At 36.8% G+C, this 24,396-nt stretch overlaps 1 protein-coding gene and 1 long non-coding RNA gene across 2 annotated transcripts in view; both read right to left on the bottom strand.

Annotated features, from left to right (window-relative positions):
• The window catches only part of LOC122526086, an 80,653-nt gene that overhangs the window by 18,552 nt on the left and 37,705 nt on the right, over positions 1 to 24,396 (bottom strand). Inside the window, exon 2 of the mRNA XM_043649250.1 lies at positions 11,076 to 11,150. Coding sequence (XP_043505185.1) covers positions 11,076 to 11,150 — 75 coding nt within the window. The remainder of the gene's footprint in view (positions 1 to 11,075; positions 11,151 to 24,396) is intronic.
• Positions 4,372 to 5,273, bottom strand: LOC122526087. Its single transcript, XR_006305949.1, has 2 exons — positions 4,820 to 5,273; positions 4,372 to 4,698 (listed from the first exon to the last, which is right to left on the bottom strand). It is a non-coding gene; the product is annotated as an uncharacterized LOC122526087 (long non-coding RNA).

The following is a 24,396-nucleotide window of genomic DNA, read 5'->3' as shown; positions in this document are numbered from 1 at the left end:
GGTGGTGGTGGTGGTGGTGGTGCATGCTCGTTTACGAGCTCATTTTTCGGACGATTTCGTCGGAAATAAATCCGCTGCGGGCCGTAGAAAAACTCATGCGAGTCGAAAAAAGATGAAAAATAAAAAGGAGGAGAAACGAAGATAAAAAGAGATAAAAAGAACAGAAGGAAAAAGAAAAAAGGATGAGATCTCTCTCTCTCCTTTGTCCAAACCCGCGTAGTAGACGGCAAAGGCTCTTTAATGGCAAAGACAAGCAAATGCACATCCTGTTTTTAATGACCGAACTTGAGCGTGGAAATTCATTAAATCATATTTTTTTCTTTTCTACCTTTTAACACTAATCATATAACGTTCTTTCCCCCTCCTCCCTTCCCCCCATTCACCGTTCATTTTTCGTTTAATACTTTCAAGCAAGGACTTCAAAATATTGTTAATCCAATCGAACGTTTTAGTTTCGTATTATTTTGTTCTTTTCGTAACGCGAAAAGAAATTTATATATATAAAAATGTTATGAAAGATAGGTGTATTTTGATTTATTATTAAGTTCGTTAGTTCATTAAGTTACGTATCCATAAATCAGAGAAATAAATCGACGATTAAACGATCTATTGCGCATAATGATCGTTAAAAAGGATGGTTCGAACGGATGGTCGATCTTTCAAGGATAAATTCGCCATATCTTAGATGCATATACGTATCTATCTACATTTTGTGTAGACGGTGTGTATGTAGATGTCTATTACAATCCTGCCAACAATGGAGATCGAAATTATGCGGAAGACGAAGTCGATGGTAGCTAACGAGCGCATGGTTATTGAAAAGATAATGTGTTCTCTTATTTCGTTCCCTTTTAAATCGCGAACGATTCGCTTCGTCGGAAGGATAGTTATGCCAACGAAGAAGAAACTTACGCTTCCCCGAGCACCTTTTCAATGATTTACAAATCGCATTATCCACACATTATGATTTTATTTATTATATATATATCATAGAAAATATATATATAAAGGGGCAATGATAATTCAGGGGCATGTGTTATTACTTCTATCGTTTTGATTGTTCATTGATAAATAACACCCGATGCAATATTCTTCAATTTTCTTTCCCTCTTCCATTTCTTTCTTTTTTCTTTCTTTTTTTTCCTTTTTAAAATGAAAACATTTTCCCTTTTGAGTCTACGTCGATCAAGAAATTTTTTTTTACCTGACGATATTCTCGAACACATTGAATTGCCAGCCCCATATTCTCAGTCGAAAAATAAAAAAGATGATAGATTCTTTTGAAACGTCGATCATCGCGTTGTGGGGAAATATAATATCTGCACGTCATAATGGATCCTCTTTTCATTTCTTTTCTTTTTTTCTTCTTCTTTTTCTTTTTTCCCTTTTCGAAAAATATTTCCTATTTTATCGGCAGGTAAAAAATACTCCTGGCAAAATCTATTAAACGTGAGTCTCGTTATACGCAGAGTTAGAAAGGGAATCCATTACGCAAGCGAGCCACGTGGTCGATCACGTGGCCAATTATTCGGACGTTAATGTCTGCGAGTGAGGATTATTTAACGTTTTATAACAAACGCCATTCTTTCATATGTATTTTGATCCTAAGCTTAACCTTAATGTTAACGTAAAAATCTGTATGCATTGAAGCGTGACAAATTTAAATCTATTTACGAAGCTTAGAAGTAATTGAAACTTTTCAATTAGCCAGATAATATACTAAACAATATTATTTCGTTATTTTCGTTTTCGAAAAAAGAATACAACATAATATAAACTTAAATTCATCAACGTTCTCTCATAGACGAACAAGGAAAACTCAAAGACGCGTATGGTGTACCGATATAAATACGCATCCAGGATCGGGCATACGCTCGCAACCCCTACTCCCATAAAATGTCGTTTAATTATAAATGGCGAGCGTCTTGTATTCGTTTTGTATTCCCCGCAAAAATTCAAGGCCTACCTTCTTCTATTTCTGACAAAATTTCATTCAGCCAGCTAAGAAATATGAATGAAAGAGAGAGAGAGAATAGTAACGGTACAGTTAAAAATTAAAATTACGGGTAAATAGAAAAAGAAAAGAAAAGAAAAGAAAAGAAAAAAGTCGAAGTAACCGAAAGAAAAGGAAATACGAAACACGTAAGATATATTAAAACAATAGTTAATAGCAACGTGTCAATTCATAAGTGCGTTGAAACGCGTGGCCTCTGTGGGCAACGACCGCTCTCTAGCCGCCGATTTCAGCTTACCTGCGGTCATTCCACTCGTGATGATTCACATTCCGTCGATTTAAGCCAAAACGAGCTTCACCGGCTCCCTCTATCTCTTTCTTCGTATCACTCTCTTTCTCTCCCACCCTTTTGCGCGGCAAACGCACGCACTTTTTCAAAAAAAAAAATACACACGTAGGTATACTTCAGACGCCTTAACTGTTACATCTGTCCTGTCCTACCGCGTTCCTATTGGAAATCATTTTCTTCGAAAGTATTGTTAACTAACGATCCCTAACTGGAAAACGAAGGAACTCTGCTCATTCCAGCGTCATTATGATTAAATTTAAATGCCATTCATAATAATTGACTGATATTTTTCAAAGTGACTTGCTGTGCAACACAACAGTGCAGACAGAATACCGAGACTTGACCTGAATTTCGCGATAGAACGATTACGCAAGCGGCAAAATTTTCAACGAGTTTTTCACGTTCCGATGTTTTCGATAAAAACAACAACTTGTATATATATAATAAATATTACCTTACAGAACGATTCAATGAAAGAAAAAGTGAAATAAATAAAAAATATTAACTGTGATACAAGGCGAGTAAAAAAAGGGATGAGATTAAATAGTTGAGGATTATTTTTATTTAAAATAAATCAAGAGATGGAAGAGCCGTCTAGTGTAATGATCGAATAAGCCTCAAACGATACTCCGGGATGTTTTCGAGCGTGAAAACGGAAGGGAAGCTTTGTTAAGAGGTGTTGTAAACAACATGTGAACGATGTCGGTTGTAACGTGGATCAACGCGCGGTTTCTCTTATCCCCGATTGATTTGAAAATCATTTCTCTTCGTCGTGTTTCATGCTTCAAACGACAATCGCAAAAAAATCTTCTGAATGATCCAAAAACATTCGAATATGTTTCAAAAACACGCGAGAAAGTGTGATTAGTGGATGTTACGATCGTTGAAGTAAAATCCTATTAACAGATTTTACAAAAGTAAAAAGTAACATTTCTTATCGCATTTACGTATATTTATAATTGAATACACAAATATTACTAACTGTTTAAATACAAGACAAAGTTCTTACATTTTCGTTTATGCGTTATAATTACAAAGACCCGGCGGACGCGACACGACTTGAAAACACATCGCTCGAGTTTTTCCGATACAAGATAAAAATTACTGTCTTCTATAAAAACATCCTAACCAACGTAAAATAATTTAAATCGTCAATCGTGAAATATTTCTTTTTTATTTCTTTCTCAACGATAAATCGTTTGCACATGTTCTTTATAATAACTCCGTTCAAATTTCCCGCCTATTTACATTCTTTCTCGTTCTCCATCGTCTCCACCAATCAAGAAAAACATTTCAAATGAATGCTGTTCGATCTAGAAAGGAATCAATTTCGATTTAGGAGATTCACATGATATTACGACCCAGAATCTTGTCGTCCTTCTGCACGGAAAAATGATCGACGAAGATCGACGAGATCGTCTTAAACGATATCTTACTCACGAATAGAAATAATCTATGTAGGCGTAAAAAAGAAAACATAAATCAGAAATCCTACCTTTCCTCGAGAGATCCTTGGTATACAAAACAACAATTGTTCACTTTGATTCTGAAGATATTTTCGCCGGATAAATATGTTATGGATCTCTTATTATCTCTCTCTCTCTATCTCTCTCTTTCTTTATTTATTTATTTATTTATTTTCAAATAAAGAGTTTCGTGTACACTGACCACCGATAAAAATCGATCGTGACTCGTTGAGGAGCACCCACACACACTCACGGATCGTTCACCGCCAAAAAACAGCCGCGGGACTGTTCTCTATCTCCCTGTTTCTCTTCGTCGATCTTTTCCCCTTTCCCCTTTCCCCACCACTACCATCACTCCCACTCCTCCAAAGCCTTCTCCTCTCCTCGGGAGAACCTTCCAATGCACGTTAAGCGCACACTCACACGTTCTATCTTTCTTCTTCCATGCGTTCCAACATTTCGACTATATACTTTCTATCTTTCTCTCTCTCTCTCTCTCTCTCTCTCTCTTCTCCCTCTCTCTCTCTCTCACTCTCTTTTTCTCCCTCCCTCTCTCCCCCTCACTCTTTTTCTCTTAGCTACTTTCTATCTCTCTTTCTCAATTTTCGCGCTCATGACGGGCAAGAGATTCTCGTATTCTCCGCGCCACACCCAAATCGTCCAAGAAAATATTCCGGACAACTTCAAGGAGACGATTAAAAAGGAAGAAGAAGTAGAAGAAGAAGAAGAAGAAGAAGAGGAAACTTTTTTGTATTGCCCGCGCGTTTCGACTCGAACAGAAATCGACCTCCCGCGCTGACGCCGTGGGTCTCTATCTCCGTCTATCTATCCATCTATCCATCTCTGTCTCACCCTGTCTCTATCCCTCCCTCTCTTTTCGTCTCTTTCGCTTGCCCCTTCTCTCACCTCGCACGTGAGGTCAAAAAAAGCTAAGAAACAAAAGAAAATTGGAGGGGGGTTTAAAAAAATTGAAAATAAAAATAAAAATAAAAATAATAACGTAGTGAAGAACACGTCTTAAATAATATATTCCTGTGGCTCTGTTTTTACCTTTAACTTTTTCTTAACTTCTTTGGTATTTTCGTGATATTTTTCACGCGATATATATATCTCTCTCTCTCCCGCGCTTATTTTGCCCTCTTTTCTATAAAAGGGTAAGTTTGACAAAGGTATATAGTAGTGTATACTCGCGTTTTGTACAGACACACGGGTGTCACGTCGTTCTCGGGCAAACGAAGCTAGCCACTAGAGTAGCGTCAAGTGCGCGCCTCCGCGTTGCTTCTTCACCGAGCTATAACCTCGCGTCACGCGCGCCTCGGAAACGTTCGTGCCTTTTCGTGTCGCTAACCTTTCGCTCTCCCTCGCACCGGACTACCCCCCTCACCGTCTTTCTCCTTTCAGCTTTCTCCCCACCATTGAACCTTTACTCCCGCCGACTAGGATCCTCCACTTCTCCTTTATCACCACTACCTCCTCCTCCTCCTCCACCTCCTCCTCCTCAACCAACATAACTCCCACTTCTCCAGAGAAACACTCTCTTTTACCTCACTCTCTCACACACACACACACACCCTCGCTTTTCGTTTCTTCCGATACATACAGTGGCATACAAAATCTCACTCTCCTCTCACAATCAGTCATACTTTGCATTCGAGAACCCCCTCCTCCCAACCCCCCCCAACAGCGCGTCATCTTTTTCATTACATTTTAACAATCCCCGTTCCCTTGCTTTTCTGTAAAATTTGAAGAGAAGTCCCCTTTGCTCAAAAATCTACTCAAATCCTTTGGTTTTGTTCTTTAAAACTATAGGAGTAGGGGGCAGAGCATTAAAACTAGTGGCTAACTTTTGCGCGCCACTGTAAACATCTCCTCACTCAGTTAAGGTTGGTATTCTAGACCCAACGACTCGCGCCTCTCTATCCCCTCCATGCGGCATCGTTTCCTCTTGGATAGTCCTCCTCACCATTCCACCCCACACCATCATCATCCAGCCGCTGCCGCCGCCGCCACCGCTTCGAAGGGACGCGGCCGAAACCCTCTCCTCTTCCCTCTTCACTCTGCTTTCATACTACTACTATATACCCCCCTCTCCCTAGGCATCACTTTTCCCCACTATCACCAACCTATACCCACGCTCCCACTCCTTCCGTTTCCGCGAGAGTCGCATCGACGCCGACTCTTACGTTCCCGACGACAATACTTACGGACAACGTCAATCTTTCTTTGTGAATGTTGTTGCAGTTGTTGTTCTTGTTGTTTATTGTTGTTGTTATTATTATTATTATTATTGTTGTTGTTGTTGTCGTCGATTCTATCTAAAAGATCAATCTACGATCTATACGATCAGATCTCTTTCAATGAATTCAGAGATTATCTCGATTACTTTCATTAAACATCAACAATTGTAATTCGAATGATGATTCAAATGATTAACAAATCATGTTTATTATTTTATGTTAATCTCTCGAACAATAAAATGAAGGGAAATGCTTACGGAAGATAGGATCCCAAAAGTTATCATTTGAATAAATATCCAGTATCGTTTGTATTCAGTTTGATAGCAACACTTGTAAGGAGTAGCAGAAAACGAAAGGCGCAAAGTGATAAGACGTGATGTCGGGGAACGATAAAATTTTCCTTCCCATTCTAATACCATCCCTCTTCCTACCTCATTCTCTTAAGTGGCTCGCTTTCCGTGACTGGAATATACGAAGGTAAAGGATCGAAGCAGATATCCTTCAAACGAGATGATTCCTCGGGACTTCGTTTATTAACGTCGCTGCAACAAGTTGCCGAGCGCATTGCCACTGGCGAATAACACCCTTTTAGTCGCTCTCGAATCCGCTCTGTGCCAACCCTCTTTCTAGGAAACCGAGTAACCCTTTAATAGCTAGTCATTCACCACTACAAAGCAACGTACACTTAGCTTCGAGTTTGTTATTCTTCTTCAAAGTGGATAATATTTTTTAAACAATTCTTTCGGCGCGAGTATCTTTGACATAGTAAAAAAGAAAAAAAATAAATAAAGATGAGAGAGAGAAAAAAAAGAACAAAGTAAAAACTTTTCTTTTGGACTTTTTTCTCAAAGTCTGATCATAGCACGAGAGAAGAAGTATGAACTTTTTTTAAGAATTTAATCGACATTTTATTGAGCATTACGAAACAAGTCAAAATCGTTTGAATTTTTGATTAAAAAAAAATGAATACGATCGTGATCTTCGACCTCGTCATTATGTATAATATCTTACACGGGACACGAAGAAATTATGCAAACTTATTTAAAATCGGATCACAAAATTGTCCATTATTCTAGAAATTATCATAGACGAGTTCGTCTAATCGTAGTTGCATATCACGAGAAACGACAGTTACCGTACACAATGATAGATACGGTAATAAAATTCCAAAGAATTCAAACGTATAAGTGATGTTATTACTATTAATAAAAAATAGGGACTTTATTTATCTTACCAACGCAGAAAACGGAATGAAAAATAGCCGAAATTATCTTATCTATTCGTCGGGAGATTAGATAACTGGAAGGCCCCGAAGCGGTCCCTTGAACCGTGAGACTCGCATTAATTTCTTTCGACTTTTCTTTGACTATTTCTTCTTTTCTAACTTTTTTCTTTTGATAGTTTAAGATGATGAATGTAAATTAGATATTTGTGAGAATAGTTAGAAAGGTCATAGGTTACTATTATTTGGCTAGGAAAGATAGGAAGTATATATGTATATGTAGGGAATCCGACGATGTTATAAAGGATGATAAACGGTGAACGGATTTTCGATAACGGGTGGAAACTTAATGGTTTGCAATTTATGATGTCATCGGTTGGTAATTAAAATCTCATTAATCGTTCGCGAACGAGGGAGATAGGGAGAAAGAGAGAGAGAGAGAAAGAGAGAAGAAGCGGAGGAAGAAACGGATTTTGTAACATAAATGCTCTTCAATTTATTCGATAATAGATATCGGTAATGATAAGCAATCGTAGACTACTTGTCCTATCATTTTTTAAATAACATTCCACCAACGCAGACAAACAAAATATTATCGACATTTAATTTTTAATTTTTCAAAATTACTTATCAGAAAAAATGTTGAAGGTAGACGAAAATAAAAAGAAATAAAGAGAGAATTAATACATTTTATATAGAATCTCGTCGGCAAGTTTATCTCAGTTTTCCGTCAGAGGAACTCGTAAAGCGACACATTGTTCGCGAGTTCAAGATGGCGTGGTCCAACCCACCCCTTACCCCTTCTACTCAGCAGCCCCGTTTGTCGTCCGTCCTTCTCGACCCCCTCTTATACTTGCCTAATGCAATTTTGCTACCGCCGACACCATGGTGAGCGTACGTGTGTATCATAACGAAAGAAGGAAGGGAAAAGAAAAAAACAAGATTTAAAATATGGAGATTTAATATTCAGGATCTAATTCATTTGACTCGATAAGTTTAACCAAAGTTAAAAAATTGAAAATGTTTTAGTGGATATTTTTAGTCTCAAATTTAACATAATATTTTGAATCTTTTATATTTTATTAAATGAATCACTTTTCGTTCAGTTGTCCTATTGAAAGTACTCTTTGAAGTATACATTTTTATTTTTATATAGAAAACTGCATATTTCTTTATATTCCATAATTCTAAGAAAAGTAAGTATAGTAGTTTCTTTAAAAACATCGCTCTATTAAAGTGCTATAATGTTTTTGTCAGTGCATAATTACAGATAAGAAAAAAGTCAGTCGGTCAGTCTTGTTAACAAATGCCGCTAATATGTTATAAAAGACTATTTAAAGTGTTAAGATAATATTCGTCCGTAACGCGACATAGGAACTTTTCACAGAAACTAGCATGTCACGATAGACCTTTATCGATTAGCAGATGTCTTGTGTGTTACCTGATACATGAAAAATTTAAATGAAAAAGAAAAAAGAAAATAAAAGTGTTCACCATCATGAGGGTGTTTGAATGATACAAGTATATGTAATACGAGTACGTACGTTAACGAGCAAGAATTATTCGTTACACGTACTAATCAAGTTTATGTATTACGCGTATAACATGATCGCAGTCACACGTATTTTGTTCTAATAGCAATAGATTTATTGATTATGTTAAATTTGACAAGTGTTTTGTGTTTAGACTCGTTGAGAACTTAGAAGATGAATATACGATTTACTAAAAAAAATCTTTAATACTTTGAGTAAATATTTTTTAAGAAATTATTATAATATTGGTTTCTTCCCAATACATGGTAATTTTGTTTGTTATTTAAAAGATCCTTTACACTGCTGCTGCATTCTATTTGCAAAATGATTCACATGGCATCTCTACGAAAAAGAAATTCGTTGAAACAAGTTTTGAATATTTTCTAGTAAGTCGATTTACAGTATTATCTTTCATTACAGAAAAGAAGGGAGTAATTTCCTATGGGCATGTTCGAATAGTTTATTTAAGAATATTTAAATAAATGCACATGTGGTCCTTTGCCCGAGAAACTTCTTCTAACTGAAGAAAGATATTTCAAGAGTAGGCGCCAGACAACCCCTCGGTGTTTTCTTCTAGGAATCTATCTCCTGTGTTTATTTATTACCTCTTTGACACAGTTCAGAATAATATATATACTTATTCTTATCTAGAGGATTTAAAACACAATAGAGACAACATGTATTTTATTCCGTAGCGAAAGTCCAACACATTCTCGAGATAAATGCTTTGCATAATGACATATATCCCTCAAAAAAGAAAAATATTGTAAAGCATAAGGTGAGCACAGGTGCTTCTATAAAGTACATATACTGTTTTGTAGAAGGAATCGATAGAACACCGGTAGAGAAGCAAAGAAATCATTAACTTGAGAATACGCGAAAATTCTATTTTATCTTTTTAAAAAATATTCATACATTTTATTTATTTTTATTTTCTAAGCATTTTTAATAATTATTGAAGAAAATTAATTATAATCGTCATACTTTTCAATCGTATGATTGTATTTATTTGTTATAGTTTCCCTAAATTTAATTAGTTGTATAAATATAAAATACGGTTTGATACAACTAAAGTTATAAATAACGAATTTCAAAATGTAAATGATATTTTTTAAGATGATCGAACAATAATGTGTAAATGAATAACATAAAAAAAATGATGATATCTTCGTAGAGCGTTTCGTTAGGAAATGCAACGAGAAACCCAGGATATAGTTGTAGGTTTAACCACTAGGAGGCTTAAACAGGACAATTTTAAACATGGCGGTGCAGCGCAGACAGGCGCACTACACGTCGATCAATACCATCTTGCTTAATATCAGTTCTCAAACTCTGTACAGCCACATCCAAGATATTTAAAAGAAACGAGTCGACGTTGAGTCATAATTTTTTCATTATATTCTTTTCACAATATTTCAGTTTTTTTTTTCTTTTTCAAGATCCAACAGCGTACAGTTTGAATTCTTCGCAGCACAGTTTCAAATAAATAATTCGTATTTAATATAATATTTGTAAGAAATTTTTATACATTCGAAATTGAGAAATAATATAATCGAAAAAATTCTCTAAAAAAATATTTTGATCAGGAAATAGAAAGATAAAATGAATTTACGTGGAAATAAATGCATGTTGTTTACGTTCTTAGAAATTATGATTAAAAATATATATATATAATCAAGATAAGGGATGCCATAAAAAAAGATTCGTAAAAAGGGTGACGAAGGAAGGAGGGGATTATGGTAGTACGATTGCAGACAAGAAAAATCGCTTAAAAGCATGTTTCCTGAACGGCATCGTTTACGGAATCGCACTTCGCGCATTGCCTTTTTTATCTTTCCGTCTCGCCTTTTTCTCCCTCTCAGACGATTTCTTTTTTTACGTCGCGCCACCACCTCTTGTTTTCAAAGCTCGCGGACGAGATCGCAAAGGGCTTTGCTCGATTAAAAATTTTTCTTCCACGCGTTTTGAAATACTCTATTCTTTTATTTGTCTCTTCTCTCCTGCAGAGATATATATATATATATATATGCATGTATATCATTGTGAGAAAACATTCCTCTTGTTATATATAGTGGTACTTAAAATTACAAAAGTTTTTACTAGATGCGATCCATCCTTTTTAAGAGCCAAGTAGAGATAAATGTGACCAAAATTAGTACTCCTAAAGCAGGTAGCAGGGCTTTCTAAAATATGTGGATTATTTTTAATAAATCCTGAAGTTTTATAGAACTGCAGTCCTTTTACGTAAAGTAAACGTTTTATCTTTTTGTAATAAATAGAGCAAAAATATAAATTGAAATATATTTTACACTCACCCTCGTGGTACCTTTCCCTCGACCCCTTCCTCTTTCCCTGAACGCTCCCTCGCCTGTCTGCAGGTGATATAGGTGCTGTCAAACAATAAGACATATTTAATTAATATGACGTTTTAGAATGATCTTGTTTCTGAAACATCACGTACAGTTGCCTTTTAGATCATTATCGTTAAAACGTACTATCGTAAAATCAAGGCAACCATATCGCCTCAATTGATCTCGTTAAGTCCAATAGAACCAGTAATAAAAGTATAGTCTTCCAGGGCCAACGCATTAGATTAACTCTTAACCGAGAAAGTACTTTAAATTAGCATGTATGTGTATATTGAGAAAAAAAAGGATATTATGAGAATTAAAGTTGTTCTGTAATCTCTAGGAACTTTATCATTAACTATGGTCAGTACTTGGTTGCTCGCTACAATGTAAAACGGAATAGTTCTTTAATATTCCGTAAATAGTCTGATAAATAGCATAATAAGCTGTGCAATGCGCCACGCGTCTTTACCTTGCGAAATTAAGTCAGTTTTCATGTAGTATAATGAAACTCGGTCGATAAAAAAAATAATTTACTCATAAAACATGGCGATCGTTAATAAGCATTAGAAACATTTCATCAGAAAAACTGTGTTACTTAAAAAGTATATACAATAATCTCTACTTAAAAAAAGAAACAATAATAATATGTTCTTTTGTAAATAATTCTTTCCTTTGTGTAAATCTCTTACTTTCTGGTAGCATTGAAATCACTATATGGAAACCTACATTATCGACTCTGTCAGAAAGAAGAGTCATACCGACGTACTAATTTATCAGTAGATGGCGCAAAAAGACATCGACCATCGGACATTAGGAACATTTATTAGCTCTAGTAAGTTTTTCAATAATGGTAGAACTGAAACTTCTTTACCGACATATCCTGCGAAAGATAATCCCCGACTTAATAAAAACGAAGTACCGAAGCGCAGGCGCTCATGAAATAAAACAAAATTGATTTTTTTTGCCGGTTACCCCCTAAAATTAAATTACTTTCAGCGATAACGAAAGCCCTTCGTAACATTATACGAGAATCGTAAAATATTTAACAATTATTTTAGTCCGTACGACCTGTTAATAATCAATTTGAACTTAACAAATAAACCTCATCAATATCGCAAATAGCATTGATCTTTTAAATTGACGATCAAAATGTATTGTAAATAAATAACAATTACGCAACTGCAACAGCTTTTTAAGAAAAGACGAAGAAAGAAAATTTGTTTTGTTGCGTATGAATAAAAATATGTCGAAGAGAAATAGAGAGAGAGAGAGAGAGAGAGAAAGAGAGAGAGAGATAAAACGCAAATTTATAGGCATACATTTGAACGGGCATCAGTGGTTAGTAGAAGAAAAAATGAAAAATAATCAATAAGATAAAAGGGAAAGAGAGAAAAAACGTATGTCACGAAGGTGGCACCCCGAGCGAGTGAACATCGAGGTCCAAGGTAGGCGGAAAATTAAACGTCCCCTTCTTCGCGGCATACGCGTGGACGATTATGGTCTAATTCCCTTATACACGCATTCCTACCAACCTACCTTACCTACCAACCTACCTGCTCTCCTTTAGCGGTCTGTCTTGCTGAACTACGGAGGAAAAAGAAGCGTAGTAGTCAGTGCAGTCGATAAGTACACGCTTCAAAGATAGGGGTGTATCCCCGTATAATACTCTCCCGCTTTCTCCCTTCTCTCTTTTCCTCTTTCCTTCCTTCTCTATGTCTTTTTCTCTCTCTCTCTCTCTCTCTCTCTTTCTCATATATCTCTTTCACTTTTTCTCCCTTCACACACCCCCATGCCACCTTTTTCGCACATCTTTCTCTCCTATGTGTACCTTCTCTTCTACTACCTCTGCCATCCCTCCGATTGCTGTTCCTCTCCGTTGAAAAGAATGCAGAAGAAGAAGAAGAATGACTGGTGCATATACGTATCTGTATGTATGTATATGCATGTGTCTATATCTGTGTGTGTGTGTATCTGTGGAGAAAAAGAGAGAGAGAGAGAGAGGATACGAGAGAGAAAGGCAAGCAAGGCAAATGTCAATATCGACGATGCATCGCTGAAAGAGCCGCACTTGGGGCGGGAATGAGGGCGTAATTAATCGTGAAAGCAAAGAAATTCTCTCTTTGTCCTTTTCCTGACGCACATAACTCGTCTTCCACCCCTCGACGAGGAGTGATGCCACACGATGGTAGGAATTCTACGGTGCGAATATATGCGCTTAACCCACGGCATCATCATCGATAAGGTGATTTCAATCTCTACGAAAAGTAAATTGTTTAAACATTTCTTCCGTTTCCTCTGTTTTTTCTATGTTTTTTTTGGGGGGGGGCGGGGTCTTTAATCTCTAGCAATTCGAAAAAAAAGTATCTCCGTTCGAAATTTTGGAACGGACTAAAACTTTGTATCCCGCAGTTTCTTTTATCAGTCGGTTGGTCAGATATATAGAGAAGGGATAAAATTTATATTGAACAATAAATTTAATTTGAAATTTTGCGTAGCAGAAAAAAAAAGAAAGAAAAGGAAGAAGAGAAGAAAAAAAAAAGAAGGTTTATGTAATAACTCACAAGAGTTGGTTTAATTTTCGGAATTCTCAGGACACTTCGGTGGAGGAACGACATTTTTCGTTCGTTTTATGCGTATGCGTGGTTCCCCCTCCCTTCTCTCCTCCGGCAGATCTTTGTCCCTCACAGGTCTTCACAACCGATCGTCTCTTTCTCCTATGAATTATTTAAAAAACGCCGCGTCGAAACGCGTGCCGCGCCTGCCAAACTGGTCCGACGACACTATCTCACTGTCGGGATCTTAAAAAATACGAACGATTTTTGCCACGTCCTGGCAGTCTCTCATCCTCGGAATTTTGCGCCTACCGCAAACAACGCTCTTGCTTTTTTTTTCCTTCCCCCCATTCGTGAACCAATATTCCTTTTTCCTTTTTTTCTTTATCATGGAAAAAAAAAACAGAAAAGAAAAATCAATATTGAAATTTGTTTTTTTTCTCAACACAAAAGTATATCAATCAAATACAATAAATAATTGTGACAAATATTTATTATTATTAAAATTCAAACAAAATGATCTTACGTATTCGATTTGTTTTAATAGTGATCATATTAAACAGCATACGAAGTAAATTGATGTCGATCAGTGATAGATAATCTGTGTGATAAAAAGAAGTTTTAATTAACATTTGAAAATAATGTTTCTTCCCGAACGAGCATTTACCTGGAAGCTTTTTATAGTTTCCTATTGGCAAGGTAAGCTCGTTATTTAAGAAATTAACCATTCAAGATCTTCTTCATAGGATCGACCGATCTAGATCAAGTAATTAGAAGCACGCGCGACGCCGCTCCGGCAGCTGTCAGCGATCCTACGATAAGCTAATTCAAATATTTCGAATATAGCTCTCGCTACCTTGTAACTATAAGCAGGCAGATGCGAATTTAACGATAAGGAGACAAGGGCTGCTAAAGTTTCATACAAAATATACGCTTGTGTATTGGAATTAACATTTCCTATCAAAGACGATGTTGTTGGTCGTTGTATTTGGTTTCTTTTGTTCCTTTTCTATTTTTTATTGTTTTTATTTTTTGGAAGGCACGTTTGATCGGAGAAAAGAATCGCATTGACCACTCGACGATAGTGGGAGTGTCGTATAGAACAAGTAGTAGTAGTAGTGGTGGGAGTAGAAGGCAAATATGAGTGAATGAGAAGGAATGTAAAATAAACAAAACAAAAAATTCCGGATTTCCGTAGAGGTTGCCGTTCGTACTTCTCGCCTGCAGCCAATGAAAGGATTCGTTGGTGTCGCGTCGTCGAACGTCCTTCTTTTTACTCCCCGCCCCCCTCCACCACCCACATCTCTTTTCTCTCTTTCTCTTTCCCTCGCTTTGTGTCGAACGTATCCGTTCGTTGCATACACACTGTCCCGAATAGCGCACACGCGATAAAAGTGTCAAACGCGTCGTTTGGGTTCCTCCTTCGTGGTGTTGCCAAAAAGTTCATACTTGTTCAATGGTAGAGAAACAAATAAACTTTTATTCCAATTGTTTATTCAAATAAACCGATCGAATTAGTTGGAACTGTTTGTTATTTCATTTAACAACCTTTTCATCAACACGGGATTTAAAAAAAGGGTATGAACAACGGTTTACCAAAATATAATCGTAAAATTTATTTTATACTTCTTTTTTTGTTGACAATCTTTATACGTGCAAAAGACACTCTATTCGCTACTCGTTTTCCTATTAGATCAGTTACCCTTTCAGTTATTTAATTAACTATTCAATCAGCTTACGCATTTATATCCCATTTCAACTTACTCTTCAAGATTCGTTTAGCTTCTTTAAACTTTGGCGTTTGAATTGTGACAAATAAAATAAAACAAATGTTTTCTATTTACATCGAAGAATAAAATGAATAAAACCGGTAATGTTTCTTCGACGATAACTGATTCCAACTTCCTTTCGATCCGTTTAAATTGGTCGTAACCGACGGTGGTTACTTGCGGTTAGCACAATTTCGGTTACACGTAAAAAAAGAAAAGAAAAACTCGACGTAATCGCAGCGCGAACACGCACCGAGTAAAAAAGAAACTGTTAACTTACGATAGAATTTATTGAATGTCGATTGTATAATATGTGTCAGAATTCTACTGTGTTTCCTAAAAACGATGTACGGGTTCGTTTCTTAACTTTTTTTCGAGATTAGATTAGTGCCTCTGCGATAGGAGAAAGCACTGCTTCTATAAAATGAAAAATATTCAATAGTAATCATTTATCGTATTACAATTTTCTATATCGTAACGTTACGAATCGAAAGATTTTTGAACAGAGTGAACCGATCGCAACAATGACGAGAAATAGAACAAAATATGAAATGAAAAATAATAAAACAAAAAGTATATATTTATATCTCCTACGAGGATCTATCTTTTTTATTTGTTTTCTTATTTTATCTTATTTTCGCTTAGCTGACTTTAATTTCGACAAACCATTTTCACTCAACGACAGATGGCCGGCGGCCGAACGAGCCGTTGCACCCATTAGAAGTGCGACGGTTGAAAATGGTATATATCCGAAGGACAGGTTGTTGAACGTGCGCCATATGAAAACTTGGAATCCCCATTTAAACGATAAAATCCTAACTGATTGATTGATCAAACTGTATACAAATAAATTACAATAAATTTTTCATATGACTGTTTACGATCGAAATCAAGCACCGAGAAAACATTTGTACAACATTACGAATGACAAAGTTAAGTTCCATAAGAAATTATTACGAAAGAAATTGTCAAATAAACAAAAAGAAAAACAACAGTTGAAATTGTATCCAAAATAAAAAGAAAATGAATCACAATTCCGGTCATTCGATCGATTCGATTTGAAACGGTGGATCTGAACTTACCTTTCTGCTGAAAATGTTGATTTGGGGAGAGGGGGAATCGCAACGAATCAATTCTATTGCTCTTCTAAACTATACTCATCGTATATACCGTAACGTAAAGGAAAGAAAAAAGAAAAAAGAAAGAAAGATCATAATTTCGAATTATCCCCGCATCGGTGAACTAAATTGATGGTCTCTATTTCGTTACACGTACATATTTAATCACCCAAAATTATTTTCGAAGCGTGACGCGATTCGAACAATACAATTTTATATATTTTTATATCTTTCCACGAACGTACCCATATATCGTCGTATCTACTCTTCGTAAAAGGGAAATTTGACGAATCGAGAAAAACATTCGTGTCGCGAATGATTACGATACAACAACTAATGGTTTATCTACGAACGTGGGTATTAATATTCAAATTATACTCGTAAAATTGAAACGATAATGTATGCATATACGATAAGTATGACTAATGCGTAATGAAAAAAAAGGAAATATCATAGAAAGGTTGGATAACGAAAAAAAAAAAAAGAAAAAAAAAAGTAAGTTTAATCGAACTGGTACGTACTGGTAACGGCCTTAATAATTATTTTTACAACGTTTCCTTGTATACGTCGGGACTTGGCCGACGTGGTCTCGCTTGGGCGCCTCGCAGCTGGCATTCAAACAACCCCGTGACATAAGGGCGTCCCTTCTTCTTACATGTGAACCAAACGATACACATACACCACCCTACACTGTCGAAGATCGCTGGCTACGCCCTTAAAGCACGCAGGATGCTCGGCTCGCTTTTTCTCCCCCACCACAGCGCTCCATCCCCTTCCTCCTCTTCTTAACCTCCACCAACCTATCCTCTCATCCCTTCTTCCATTCTCCCCTCTCTTTCCACCGACCCCATCATCAAACTCTCCTGTTCTCCTACCAAGCTACCACGAGACTTCTTCGCTAAGGCCCAACTAAGACCTACTACTACTCCGTGTTTATCACGCTGGAACGTTCCACCTAGTTTCAACGGCAGACCGTATCTATACAACCTTTTTTTCACTATACAATCCGCAGAGGAAAATTTTCCCTCTATTTACGCCATTATGCTATTTATCGCTTTACCCGCGAACTGAAATCCACCTACTTGTTACTAAAATTTTCCGATGTCCTTCGCTGGACTCACTCGTTAACCAACTACGTTTATACAATAAATAAAGTGAGATCTTAAGCGATACCGCTTAACAAAGTGAGAGTCTTGTCGTTAATTACGCAAATAATAATACGGGCTTAACTCTCATGTGAAACTTAAAAGGAAATGAAAGAAAATAATGCAGAATTCAAATAAAAATACTTATTCTTTTTTTTAATATAATATAAATAAATATATTCAACAAGGGTGTTTTTCTCTCTTTCTCTCTCTTTCTTTCTTTCTAATGCAAGTGATTTTTCTCAATTGGTATAAATTATAAAATAATCAACGTTTCATCCTTGAAAATAATTGTTGACTTTATCCCCTTTAAAAAAGAACCTTATGATTCTTATTCTCCTGCTTCTTCTTCTTCTTCTTCTTCTTCTTTGTCAGTACAAATCGAAATTCGAAGGAATACGGAACGTAGGGGCGAAGAGCAAGGGTTTATTCTCGTACCAAAACAACCCCGTGGCTAAGCATGTGAAGCGCACGAATCGACGACCCACGAACCCCCTATAGATCTGTTCCTTCCTTCTTCCTTCCGTGTTTTATCACCAAAAATAGGTCTCACACAAACACTATCTTTCCTTTCTATCATTCTTCATCTTCTTTTTCATCGATTTTCTCTTTCCCTTTCTCTCGTAATCTCTGTTTTTTTTTCTATTTTTCGTATAATCGACTTTGGATGGTTGAATATATAAAAAATAAAAAGCAATATCATCTACGTAAAAACTGTTGAATTATTCATACGTAGAGTATTTAATAAATACGCGTGCTTATAACATTAATATATTCAGTGTATGAGTTAATTTGAAAATTAATTTGAAAATTAAATTGAAAAAATTATAGTATGATAAACGTAAAATGATATAATATCGTTACACATAATTAAATACGTATAATCGTATGTGTTTTACGAGGAATACTACTATTTTATTCTGATGAAAAAATAAAAAAAAAATATATATATATATATATAAGTACATAAGAAAAGTATACTCGAAAAGAATAGTTTTCAAGTTTTACAGCCGATAATAGAATATCATTCGACCATCGGTCTCGACCTTCGGTCTCCTTTATTTCATAGAACCCTTCACCCCTTTAGAAATTCACACGCAAGCTTCTTCGTGTATATACTCGTATACTCGCGAAAGTAGGTAAAGCACGAAGAAAGGGAGGGAACGCGAATAAGAAAAAGAGAAAAAGAGAAAGAAGACGGATAGAGAATTGCGTGGAAAAGGTGAAGAGTGGGGGAAGCGTGTGACTCGATGGGCAGGTGTAAGTAAGGTGCCTTTAAAACAGAAGGGGAATACTTAATATCCTTCTACGTCAGGTGCTATTTATGAGGAAGAAATTACGTTAAATTATTAGGAACGGCCTGTCGTAATTTCTTTATTCAGTGAAAACATATTCGTGACGTACGAGAATAACGAGGAACGTATTCACCGGGACTAGTTGTTAAGATAAGGAGTACTTCGATTGGTTGTTAATCTCTTTATAAAGCAAAGAATTTTACTAGGATAATTTTCTAACGAGCAGGTCGTTAGCGGGAAAATTTGCGAACCGCGACAGAAAAATATATTTATCTGGTTAGAAAAAAATATAAGGGAATAAAAGATATCGAGATTAGGTTGCACCAACGCACGAGGGGTGGTCTAAACCATAATTTTAACATTTCATTCCTTCCAGTTCTTGAGAGCTCTGCTGTAGTAGAGCTGACGATAAACAGTATGACTACCTAACACATGGCCCTCTCCTCTATCCTTTGACAGACGTTTCTTTAACCTGAGAAAAGATTTCAACTATATTTCTTTCAAGCGCTACTGTTTCTCATAATGAAAGATAATTTTCAAACGAATAGTTATAAAGATCGAATGAAAAATTTCTCAATTATCTGTCACAAGGATAGATACAAGTAGTATCCCGTCCACGTGGACGTGTTATTGTTTTGAATATAATGTCGTTCTCTCTTCTGGGCCAGAAGTACGACATGGGTATGAGTACGGAGGGTCAGGCACCCCAGGGTCGACCCTCCAAGAGGGATTTCATTCATGATCCCGAAGCCCACCCCCGTCTCTGTGCCTCCTCCAGGAGCTGTGAGGGCAAGCGATACATTGCGACCAGAAAAGGGTAGCCGAAACACCACGCTTTGGTGCATGATGTTCCTAAAAAAGGGGATTCCGGATTTGGCCATTTGATATCTTAATACGATACATGAGGGAGAAGAGCTGGTCGTCCGAAAAAGAAAAAAAAAAGAAAAGAAAAAAGAAGAAAGAAAGAAAGAAAGAAAGAAAACCACCGGCGACCCGCTATTTTCTTGGAGCCACCAAACTCGGTAAGCGATGCGTGGACATGACCAATAGGTCAGTTTTCGTCCCTTGTATTTTTGCACCCGAAAGGACACCCTAAGAATCGATTAGTTATTTCACACCCGCTACACGAATAAGTGATTCAATAGATTTTTATTATCGGTTCGAACGTAAGATTTGCCAATGAATCGCATTACATGGTTGGGAATAAAATTGATTGAATGATTTGCGAGGATAGAACAATCTCGAGGAATGTTTCGTTTCCTCTTTACCTCTGACGAAACATGACAACCAGGTGTTTAAGGAAAATAGGCAAGATGAACCCTAGTAGTAGGGTGCGTGCCACGCTTTCAGATAATTAGGCATCAGTGGACGTCTCCCATCTTTTTCGGAACCCCAGCCTAAGTCACGAGGACCCTGCTAGTGACGCAGACTCCCCCACAAACCTGAAAACGTGGCACGAGCCATGAGGCGAGGGTGCTCGCTTCCCTACGTCGTCACGCTATTCATAGAAAGAAATCAGAGATACGTATTTAGCTTGTGAAGAAAGTGAACCTGAAAATGTCCAATCGTATATAAAGAGGAAATGGTATGTGTCTCGATCGATTTTTACACTTTCGTGAATTTGCTAACTGTTGGTAAGAGAAGGGTAGCAAGACGTCCTGATATTCAAACGGTACGGATTTCCCTAACCCAGATAGCTGGGTGTGACCCTGACCTTGACAATAATCATAACGCACAGCACCCTTGCACCTCTGAGTTCCGTTCTCTCTGAGGAGGGTCTTTTCCACAACTGAGGGTTCCAACCGCGTCTGATGGTTTACATTTTATCGCAACACTCTTTCTCTCTCTCTCTCTCTCTCACACGCATACACTCTCTTTCCATCCCTCTTCTTGTTCTTTCTTTCTCTCCTTTCTGAAAGATCGCGCCTGTTCACGCGGGTAGAAAGGATGAGGAAAGCCAGCTAAGGGATGGGATGGGATGGGATGGATGCTGCACCCTTCGTGTATCATTAACTGCCTTGTAATCGTGAGACATTAGGGACTTCGTGCTTTGGGTAAAATCTTTCATTGGGACGTCGTGAGAAAAAGTAATGCTTTATGAAATTTAAAGTCGTAACGAAGGATAGAAACAAAACGTTATTTGTAATCAAATCAATTCTCAGAACATCGACAAATTAAGAAGAAGTAATTTTAACAATGAATTAAATAATGCATTATAAGTATCAAGACAATTATAATAATTCGATTGACATTAATAATTTCATTAAATTATCGTCTAAAAATATTCGAATTCATATTGCTGAGTTTCCTTTTCAATTCGGTGTCATAATATCTCCACACGGAAACGCTCGATATGAGAACGTCCAACCCAAACAGAACCGTGATTCCAGGGTCAAGGTTCTACTACCTCGGACGTAATACCGCCGTCTCATCCACCCTCAAAAGGTCAGCACGCGAGACAAAGTTGCTAACCCATTTTATCCTTTCTCTCTCACTCTCACTCTCTCTCTCAATTTCTCTCTTTCATTTCCATTTATCATACATCCAAAGGTGTGAGAGAAATGTCCTCATTGTTCATCCACTTCCTACTATTGATATCTATTTTTTTTCTAATTCAACCATATACCGAAATATAACATTGCTTAATACTAAATTTGAACACTTCAACATATCTTCCCAGATATTATTAAGAAATTACGAAGATCTTTTATTAACTTTCTCGAGGCACGCAAAAGTATGAGGATCGAAAAGAAATGTTGTATGTTAAAAGACAAACTCTCCGTTAAAATGTTACCTATCATCGTTTCCTACTGTTTCACACGGGACAATTTTGATCGGTAGGGCCTTCGGATATTATTCGATGATATTTTCAGTGATCCGATCTTCCAGCTTCTCTCTCTCTCTCTTTCTCTCTCACTCTCTCCTGAGCGACACTAACTGTCTACTTCCTAACTTAATCCGTAGCTTCCGACGCTGCGGCAATCTGACATCCTTTTTATTTTCATTGGCTCGCTAGGGCCTCTCTTGTTGGCGGGGGTCTCGTTCCCAGGATTTTTCTATCCACGATCGAGAGTGCGAGTGAACGAACGAACCAACGAACGAACGAACCAACGAACGAACGAACCAACGAACGAACCAACGAACGAACGAACGAACGAGCGAACGACCGGCCATCCTCGGCTCGCCTAATCAATTTATGTCGTTGCGTCGTATGCGTCGTTCTATCTCTCTCACTCATTCACTCACTCACTCACTCACTCACTCACTCTCTCTCTTTCTCTCTCTCTCGTTCACTTTCTCACTCTATCTCTCTAACTCTGGAGAGAGAAAGAGGGGCAAGGAGAAAGAGAGTGAGAGAGTGAGAGAGAGAGAGAGAGGACTGCAAATTGATCGCTCGTTCGACCCGACAGAGAACGACAGATACTGGCATGTAGCTTGAGTGCGGCTTCCGTCGTTCACGTTACAGGTTCATAAAACCTGATAACTCCTCTGATTATGAGGCGCGTTACGTTCAACTATGTTGTCGCGTCTACATCGATTGGTCTCGTTTAAGGCCAAGAAGAATCTTAAGTCAACTACGATTATGATATCGGATGATGTCTCTTCAATAGTTCACATTCACTTCTTATTATTTTTCTTCTATTTCTTCGACACAATTCTTCTTCTTCTTCTTCTTCTTCTTTACGACACATTTAAGTGTATTGTTTTATATATTTTTATTCTTTTTCTTTTTTTCTTCTCTCTCTCTCTCTCTCTCAATATATAAGACTAGGTATATCACGAAAGACGATATAAATTATGACAAGAAGAAGTTTTATGAAGAAAATAAAAATAAAAGGAAAATAAAATCAAGTATGACGACATTCTTGACCGATGAAAGAGAGCTCACATCTTCCGTAAGATTTAATCGGCATAAACGATAACCCTGACGCCCAATTACGCATAACACACATACTTCGAGATTCGTTGCACCGGCAGACCGAACGAACGAACGAACGAACGAACGACCGACCGGCGGGTCGGTTGATATTTGCATGGGCTTATGAAGAAATTCTCTCAAGTCCTGGCATCGTTCTCCAGAATCCCAAAGATTTTAATTAAATCTTTCGAGTCCGAGGGAACAATGCTTGAGAATAAAAGTAAAGGAGAAAAGGGGAAAAAAAAGGAAAGTAGTAGAAGAAAAAGAAATAATAGTAGTAGTAGTAGTAGTAGTAGTATATATATAGTTGTTGCTAGCGAATAACGCAAGAAAATTCGAGAAACTTCTGTTGAAAACGAAAAAGAGAATAATATAACTAACTTAAAAGAAAAGAATTAGGAAGAAAGAAATTTTCAAACTAGCTACTCCGATGCGCATCGTCAGAAAATTTCTTTCTCATATCAAAACGCAAATGTTTGTTCATAGACCTTCTTTTTTTTCTTTATTTTTTCTTTTTCTCCATCTCTTTCACATTCTCACCTTCTCGTTTTCTCATTCGTTCGCTAACTATACCTGGCTGAGAATGATCGCTAGACTCAAGATTTATCAGTGATTTATCATGAAAATTACATCCAAGAAGACAAATTTATTTTTGATAGATAAAAATGTCTCTCTCTCTCTTTCTCTATTTATCTTCTCTTCGAAAAAGGTAAGAATATTTTTATATTTATCGTTAAGTAAATTTTCTATTTAAGGATACTAATAACAATGAAGAAAAACATTTCCATGATTACATAGACGACGCCTGACTGACTATTCGTTAATAAAAATTCTCTATTCGTTTTTGGAAACAACTTTTTTCTTCTTTTTCCCTTCTACGCGAACATTGCGACAGACAATTTTCATTTTGAACAAGAACTCGTAGGATTAACAAATGATCCGATTTCGAATCGATCGATCTTTCGTATAAATGTTATTGACATTTTGTATATGGTATACACACATACACACACATACACATAAACGCACAACATTTGTATGAGAATTGATCTAGGGACAGAAGGGACCGTCTTGTGTATCGCACTATCTCTCTCTCTCTCTCTATCTCTATCTCTTACTCTCTTACTCAAAGATTTGAATTCCATTTGATCTGTGGATCGTATTCATGACGCGAATAGACGTGCCAGTGCATAATGCACTATGATACATCGAGTTCTCTACGATAATGGTTGTCAACCTAACTCATGTGAGTTCGCTTATTATTCGAATAAACTGAATGCAATCGAAATTTGCTTTGCCCTTTCTCAAAATTAGAATTACTTTGTCAGTTTTTTTTTTCCTTTAGAAATAACCAAAAAGAAAAAAAAAAGAATTTAAATCATTAACAGTACATTAAACGTATCCAAATGATTGCATAAAACGATATAAAATAAAAGAAGAAAAACAAATAAAAGGCCGTGAGGTTCGATTAATCGTTAAATAATATC

Source organism: Polistes fuscatus, unplaced genomic scaffold (genome assembly GCF_010416935.1).
Source record: "Polistes fuscatus isolate 324 unplaced genomic scaffold, CU_Pfus_HIC Scaffold10, whole genome shotgun sequence".
Classification (NCBI taxonomy): domain Eukaryota; kingdom Metazoa; phylum Arthropoda; class Insecta; order Hymenoptera; family Vespidae; genus Polistes; species Polistes fuscatus.
Note: the sequence above shows the minus strand (reverse complement) of the source record. Positions and strands in the feature narration are given on the sequence as shown.